The sequence below is a fragment of the Canis aureus genome, chromosome 1 (assembly GCF_053574225.1).
Source record: "Canis aureus isolate CA01 chromosome 1, VMU_Caureus_v.1.0, whole genome shotgun sequence".
NCBI classification, from domain to species: Eukaryota; Metazoa; Chordata; class Mammalia; order Carnivora; family Canidae; genus Canis; species Canis aureus.
Window position 1 is genome coordinate 103451823 of NC_135611.1, and position 7920 is coordinate 103459742.

At 44.5% G+C, this 7920-nt stretch overlaps 1 protein-coding gene across 1 annotated transcript; it reads right to left on the minus strand.

Moving 5' to 3' along the window:
- Positions 1 to 284: 284 nt before the first annotated feature.
- NCR1 (natural cytotoxicity triggering receptor 1) lies at positions 285 to 7620 on the minus strand. Its single transcript, XM_077915329.1, has 7 exons — positions 7502 to 7620; positions 7384 to 7419; positions 6921 to 7205; positions 4954 to 5232; positions 4643 to 4693; positions 3572 to 3619; positions 285 to 3445 (listed from the first exon to the last, which is right to left on the minus strand). The coding sequence occupies exons 1-7, from the start codon at positions 7533 to 7535 to the stop codon at positions 3228 to 3230; spliced, it is 951 nt and encodes a 316-aa protein (XP_077771455.1). The 5' UTR covers positions 7536 to 7620; the 3' UTR covers positions 285 to 3227.
- Positions 7621 to 7920: the final 300 nt, after the last annotated feature.

Genomic DNA, 7920 nt, shown 5'->3' on the forward strand with positions numbered 1-7920 from the left:
CACAAAGGAATTTTATAACGGAGACAATGAATATCTACAAAAATTATAGCAATTTGCTTTCTCAGCAGTATGATATTAAAAATATTCCCCATAATACTGGTACTAAGAAAAGGATACTTGCTACTCATTAATGTCCTGGAGGTTCCAGCCAGGTAGTAAGACAGGAAAAAAAGAAAATTGATTTTATAAAAAAATTCACAAAATTTTAAAATCTAGAAATAATCTAAAATACTCCAAAACTATTAAAATTAAGATGTGAACTTTGCAAGATCACCGAGTACACATTTGATATACAAAAATCAATTTTATTTTTATAATACCTGCAACAAACAATGGTGATAAAATTATTTAAAGAATGATACCACTTACAAAATGAAAGTAATGTATCTAGGGATCTACCTGGGGATGGTATAACTAGAAGATGTATCTTATGCAAATCTAACAAAAGACGGGCACATTCTGTACACAAAGGATGACATGATATTATTTAGGAAAATCAGTGAACATTTAAATACATGGCAAAATATTACACATTTAGGTTTCAGACTTATATGGATTGAAAGATTGAAGAGATGATAATCCCTCCTAAAATTATCTGTAGTAAACATGAGAGACACCTAACTCTGGGAAATGAACAAGGGGTAGTGGAAGGGGAAGTGGGCGGGGGGTTGGGAGGACTGGGTGATGGGCAATGAAGAGGGCACTTGGCGGGATGAACACTGGGTGTTATGCTATATGTTGGAAAATTGAACTCCAATAAAAAATTTAAAAAAATAAAATGATCTGTAGCTTTAGTATAATTTCATGCACAGCAACCCTGTCTGGTCTTTTGTGACAAGTGGCATCCTAAAGTTAATAGTGAAATCTAAAGGGCCCAGGATAATCCAGGAAATCCTGGGATATAACAAAACCAGAAAATATTACTAATCTAAGGACCAGTACCCATCATCCATTGCTGGACATCCCTCTGGATTATCGGTATTAGTCATCTTTCCTGGTTGTCAACCCCAGAAATAGGTGACATTCTCAATTATGCTGTCTGTTTCTCCATGGTTTTGTTTTCTTCTGCATAACCCCTCTCTCTATAGTTGGAAAGGTCATTCTGCAGTGAACAAGCCATCCTATCACAGCCATTATCAAAATGCTCAATGAGCTCCTTTTGCCTTAAAGATAAAATGTGCATTTAAGATGTGGCTTCCATGCCTGTGCTTGATGTACTGCCTGCATGTACCCAGTGTTACCCAGTATCAAAGCTCTACTCACACTGCTTGGTTTTCAGCCTCTGTTTAGCATGAGCCTCTGCAGGAACTGGTACAGACTCCTGCCACCATCATCCCCCTTCCTCATCTGCATGCCCTCCTCAATGTCTCTATGTAGTGGAATTTTGCACAGAAAGAGGCTCTGATGACATCCTGCATTTCTTCCACCCCAACTTATCCCCTTTTGCTTCATTTACTCACTTTCTTTAAGATCTGCACTCCTGGACAATCAGCCCTGCTCTGGCAGAGATTTTTGTTTTGATGTGCGGTCCTTTCACCAGTGCCTGGCACATAGTAGGCTCTTGTAGCAGAGACTGCCACTGCCTATCAGAACTCTGTCACATCCCTCCTCACTCCATTAGTCACAGAAATGCCAGTATGTATCTTGTCACAGAGATGCCTGGAATAAAGGCTGTCATTCTCAACCTCCCTTACATCCAAGTGGGGCAAAGCTATTAGTTCTAACCACTGCGAAATAGTGGAAGTGTTTTTGAGTGTTTCCAACAAATCTACATAACAAACAATCAGCCAGTACTTCCTCCCCTTTTCCTCCCTCCCTTTCACCTCGTGTTTCATTTTACTGTCTAGAATACAAACCAGGCTCAGTATTTTCTGAAACAGTAGAGCTCTACTTAACCATCTGGCCTAGTCCTGTTGACCAGTTTTGGAAGATTTTGAGTTGGAACAGTGAGAGGAACAGCCTTGTGTGGAAAAGACCCCTCCATTCCTCTGAGAAGGCTCTCAAGCCCCTGCACTTTTATCTGGAGACCTGAAATTCTGCTACCTTACACATTTTTTTTTCCCCTTGAGACTGGAGGTTTCCTGCCTAGATTAGAATATAGAAAATTTGAGATGTCATAAACATGCTCCAAACCAGTCTGTCATGTCTCGGGATTTGAAGAACACTAAGATTCAGTATCAACAGAAGCTCTTGGACTGTGAACACCTAGTAGATGAAGAACAGGAAGAAGGACATTCAGTACTGGTACTGAGGTAACAATTGCTGTGAGTTTCAGTTTCCTGTAGTACTGAGTAATAACAGCTGCCATGCTTTGAGTTGACTTACAAGTGTCAGAGCCCATGCTGGTTTCTTGATATTTTTTATCTTGTTAAATATGCATATTACCCCTTTGAGGCTGGAGTTAATGTTCTCTGATATATAACATAAAGCTCAGATTTAAAGAATGGGTTTCAGCCATGTGGGGTGTCAGATTACTGGTGGGGGGAAGGGACCCCTATAATGGTTATATTAATGGGTTGATAGAATAAAAATTCGTAAGGAACGAAGGGTCCAGACAGCATTTTAAGGACCATAATCAGGAGTCTCAGGTGCTGGGGCACCTGGATGGCTCAGTGGTTGAGTGTCTGCCTGCAGCTCTGGTCGTGGTCCCAGGTTCCTGGGATCCAGTTCTGTGTTGGACTCCCTGCAGGGAGCCTGCTTTTCCCTCTGTGTCTCTGCCTCTCTCTGTGTGTCTCTTGTGAATAAATAAATGGAATTTTTTTTTTTAAGGAGTCTCAAATGCTAAGCTGTGCTACAGCCTCATTTATATACTCATTGACCTGACGTATATTTCTGGGGGACTTTCTTAGTGGCAAGAGCTGTGAGCACAGCCACCAGACACCACATGGGCTAAATTCACACAAGTTCACTGTAGAGTCAGGAAAATGGATATGTATGCAGTGTTAGAGCCCCTGTGCTGTTATAGGGGAGCATGGAAGTGATATCTGAAGTCAAGCTGGAGGATTTGGGGAACTTTTTGGGGGGAGACTCTTTGGGGTGGCACTTTGCTGGCTCATGTTCCCCTTGATAAATGCCTATTCTGTACTAGTTGTTAAATATCTTGAATGATATATTGCAGCAAAGGAAAGAAGAACTAGAGACAAAGACCAAACTAGGAAGGAAATGTTCCGTCCCTCCATGGGTGCAACACAGCTCACACAGCCCAAGGTCAATGCCAGTGTTCAGCTCTAACTGTGGCCAGCACATCTCTTGGTCATTTGTCCAGGGGTTCTCTGTGTTCTGAACCTTCTCCTGCATTCCTGAGGTGAAGCCCTGTTGGCTTGCTCTTGTATCCTCTTCCTGCAAAGCCAGTAATCAACCAGGAGGCACATGAGGGCCATCAGGACCAGGAAAGCCAGACCAATCTGAAGGATATTATGGGCAGTGTGATCCCAGAAGGCAGGGGCTGGGGTGAGAAGAACAGACTGATTACTGACAGGAATAGCCGGGCACCACCTCACTCCACCACTCTCCCACTCCCCGTTCCAGATCACATTCCTTCACAGTGTGCAGCACTCCATTGCTTGCTTACCTTGCTGGAATTCTGCTTCTGTGGCTAACAAGTAGGTGTCCCAAGGTTCTGCGGATGATAGGGAAGTGAAGTAGGGAGAAAAAGAGATGGTGTTGGTCTCTGCTGAGGGAGCCTCTCCTCCCCTTGGATGGACCCCATGACCTTCTGCAGCTTTTCCAGGTCCCCACCCCACCTCCAGGTCCTAGTGGCTTCGTCTGGCAGGTAGAGAGCAGGAGCCAAAGGGCAGGCAAACCCAAGGGGGAATTCAGCTCCAGGGCCTCATGCCAGATGTGTCTTCCATCTAGCCCTCAGTTTCCTAATTATGTTGGTCAACATGACTTCTTCCTTACACATGGGGTAACTCACAGGCTCCCCATTTTCTTCAAGGCCCTGAGCCCAGCCACCCTGTCCCTAGCAGCATGTGTATGAAGTCACTGCTGGTGCAAGGCTTCTGTGCTGCTCTGCTGTCACGCTGGCCATCCCCTGACACACTCGGTGGCCACTCCCTCTCTCTGGAACACTCTTCCCCATGTAGGCACAGGAGAATGCCCTCAGTTCCTTTTTTTTTTTTTTTTTTTAAGATTTTATTTATTTATTCATGAGAGACACAGAGAGAGAGGGAGAGAGACAGACAGAAACAGAGACAGAGACACAGGCAGAGGGAAAAGCAGGTTCCATGCAGGGACTCCCTGGGCAGAAGGCAGGCACTAAACCTCTGAGCCACCCGGGGATACCCCCCTTAGTTCTTTAGGTACTTGCTCTGTGAGGCCCATTCAGACAGCTCTAATATTGTCACCTGCTCTCCCCAACACTGTCATCCTGTTCTACTCTGTCTTCTTTCCACATCACCATTTGCTCCTCCTGCGCTATATGATTGGCTTATTTATCTGGCTTTGACTCATGGTCTGTCTCCTGCTGGGATGGATACAATATCGTGCCACAAAAGCAAGGATATTTGTCTGCTCGACTGATGGAGTTGCAGCTCATGGCAAATACTATGCAGTAAATGGGATATTTTGAACAAATGCCATGTTTTTAATGCACTGGGAGGCTTTGCTCCCTTCCCCAGGCTTAGAAATACCTGTTACTCACCAGAAAAAGATGTATGTTCTGTGGGTACAAGGCTGGTGTCCCCAACACCTTCTGGCAGTGGAAACAAAGAAAACCATGAGGGTTTTGGGTTTCCTCCGGTCTTCCTGCCTCATCTCTGGGCCCTCCCTCTTCTTGTCCCTCTGGCTTTCTTCCTCAGGAACAATCAAATGGGCCTCCACAAAATGCATGTGGATGAGGGTGCTGGAGCGAGATGCTCTCTGTGGTTTCCCACCTGTCCCTTCCTCATCACTGGTCAGGGTTTACTTGGGGTTCCAGAGAGGACATGAGGGGAAATCTGGGAGTTTCCTCACCTGTGACCAGGAGTTTCACAGGCTTACTGGGGAAAGACCACGCATGGTTGTTATAAGAGCCAAAACATCTGTACGTCCCTCTGTGGGCTGTGGTCACAGGACCTATGGGAAACTCCACCTGGATGTTCCCATATCTGTGTTGTGGGTGGCTGGATCGTCCCTCCTTGAGCAGAAAGAACTTGTTTGTTGCAGTGTCTAGACGGCAAGAGAAGGTCACGTTCTTTCCCGAAATCACCTTATTCCCGGGATGAACGGAGAGAGTGGGCGTATCATACATTCCTGTGGGAGAAGGAGACAAGTAGGTTAAGAGAGTCTTTATCCTACCTTCTGTGTTCCCTTCCTCTTTGGCCTTAAGGCTGAGATATCACTCCCCAGAATCTCTGTTTCTTATTTTGGTCATGGACACTTCCTCCCTGATCTCTCCTTTCAAGACTGAGACACTCACTCTTCTAGCTTTTAAGGGCAGTAATATGAATCTCTCTCTCTGAGGATTTCTGACATCAGTGGTGCTCAGAGTTAGTGATCCTTGGGGCCAGCGACATTGGTATCGCCTGGAAGCTTATTAGAAATTCACATTCCCAGGCTCTACCCCAGACCCCGAATCAGAAACTCAGGGGAAAGGCAACCATCTGTGTGTTTAAAAATAATTATTGTTCACAGCATCCACTACATTATCTATACATCTATCTAAAGTGCTTGGAATTTAAATTGTGACTTGAGGAACTGTAAAATGTTATTCAGGAGGTAATGTATTTACAGAAGAATTAATGAACTAATAAATAACAAAATAAAAGGAAAAAATTACTATTGTTTTAAATTGTTATAAACTACATGAAACATTAAATTTACTATCTTAACCATTTTTAAGTGTACAGTAGTTCAATGGCATCAAGCACATTCACATTGTCATGCAACCATCACCACCATCCATCTCCAGGATTCTTTTCATCTTGAAGAACTGAAACCATCCCCATTATTAAGCAGCTTCTCCCCATCCCCATCCTGTATCCCCTGGCACCCACCATTTTGTTTTCTTTCTCTATGAATTTGACCATTCTAGGTCCCACAGAGAAGTGACTTAGGTACTTGCTCTATGAGGCCCATTCAGACAGCTCTAATATTGCCACCTGCTCTCCCCAACACTGTCATCCTGTATTTGTCCTTCTGTCACTGACTTATCTCACTAAGCATAATGTCCTCAAGATTTGTCCATGCTATAGCAGGTGTCCCAATCTCCTTCCTTTTTAAGGCTGAATAATATTCCATCATGTGTATACCACATTTTGTTTATCTGTTCCTTTGTCAGTAGACACTGGGATTGTTGCTACCTTTTGGCTATTGTAAACAGGGCTTTCATGAACATGGGTGCACACTGGAGCCATTTCTGTTTTCACAAGCCCTCCAGGTGATTCTGATACCTGCTTAAGTTTGAGAACTGCATCCCTTGGCTGAAGGGAGTGTCCTTATCCAAGACTGCATTCTCTCCTAATACCATTCCATACCACCATTTACTCCTCATGTGCTTATTGATGGATGGTTTGTCCTGACTTGGACTCATGGTCTGTCTTCTGTTGCTAGAACATAAGTGCCACAAAAGCACAGATGTTTGAATGGAACCTCCCTAGGTGGGGTTGACACTGGCAGGTACAGAACCCCTAGTCTGTTCACAGCATCCATCTTGAGACCATTCAGAAGGGCCTTCCCAGGTCCAGAGATCCACATTTGCTTGGCTGAGGTGTCTGTTGAAACAACCAGCATTGCCTTATACCTGGCTTGTTTCCCTCATTCCTCATCATAGGGTCACTTTTGAGAATGATCCCCAGTGCATCTCCCCTGGAGAACCTGACCTATGACAAATCTGCCTCTAGGTCATAGATAACCACTAAGTGAGGTTGAATGACACTAGCGGAGATTAATAAATTAATGATGACCCTCTCCAGGACTCAGGCCAAAGATGAAATAGTTACCTGTTACCACCAGATCCAGAGGGTCACTAGGCTTTGACCAGAGCTCCTTGATTCGGTAAAAGCACCTGTATTGCCCTGCAGTGAGCAGGGTCATTTTTGGGATGCGGAACATGACTGTGTTCCTCCTTTCAAGTTGTTTTGGGCTCTGCTGGGCATAGAGATGTCCTTCAAGATGCAGCTGATATTCAATGGCCTCAGGAGTCCCCTGGCACCAGATCAACACTGGCATTCCCTTTGGAATCATGAAATTTGGCTTGACCCAGATGATGGGTTTTGAAAGAATCTCTGGAAGAGAATCAGAGGCTGGAGTTCCAGATAAAGTCCCTTCCCACGCAAATTTCTACTCTGTTGGCCTCAAGCCCTCCTAGCAAACCAGAGCCCCTGCCCCCTCCTTTGGTTTCATAGATAGATACTGCATCTGAGCCCAGAAGAGAGATTCTGAGGCTCTGAAGAAGGGACTCACGCTTCTGGGTGCTGGTGGTCTGGCTCAGGTACAGCCCTGGAAGACAGGAACAATGAGACATGCCGCTCACCCACACCCAGACTCCCGAATTCTGTTTCCCCTGTGTGCAAGAACTCACCAAGGAAGAGAAGGGCAGTGAGTGTAGAGGTCATAGCACTGATTATACCAGGCACATATGGAGGAGCTGAGTGGAGACTGAGCCCAGCAGGCCAGTAAGTGCACAGGATGTGGTGGGTGAAGCCCAACAACACTATTTGACATGGGGCTTTCACACTGACTTTTTATAAGAAGGCTCACAGTCTTCCCTGTACTTTGACCATGAGACAAATCATGGTCCCTATGACATATCTGATCATCTCTGTGGTCTAACCAGATCCTCTGACAATTGTCTGCCTCACCTGAGACTCATCTCAGGGTTCACTTCTAAGGTATTTATTTTTATTTATTTATTTATTTATTTATTTTTTTAAATTTATTTTTTATTGGTGTTCAATTTACTAATCAGGGTTCACTTCTAAATTTTGAAATGTGGACATT

Bases quoted from the DNA above. Each gene is read 5' to 3' on its own strand.
- NCR1 (XM_077915329.1), bottom strand. From the start codon at position 7,535: ATGACCTCTACACTCACTGCCCTTCTCTTCCTTG. The intron at 5,233-6,920 runs GTAACTATTTCA...CTTCTCCCACAG, and splicing joins TCTGGATCTGGTGGTAACAG to GAATGTATGATACGCCCACT. The intron at 4,694-4,953 runs GTGAGGAAACTC...TTCCACTGCCAG, and splicing joins TGTGAAACTCCTGGTCACAG to AAGGTGTTGGGGACACCAGC.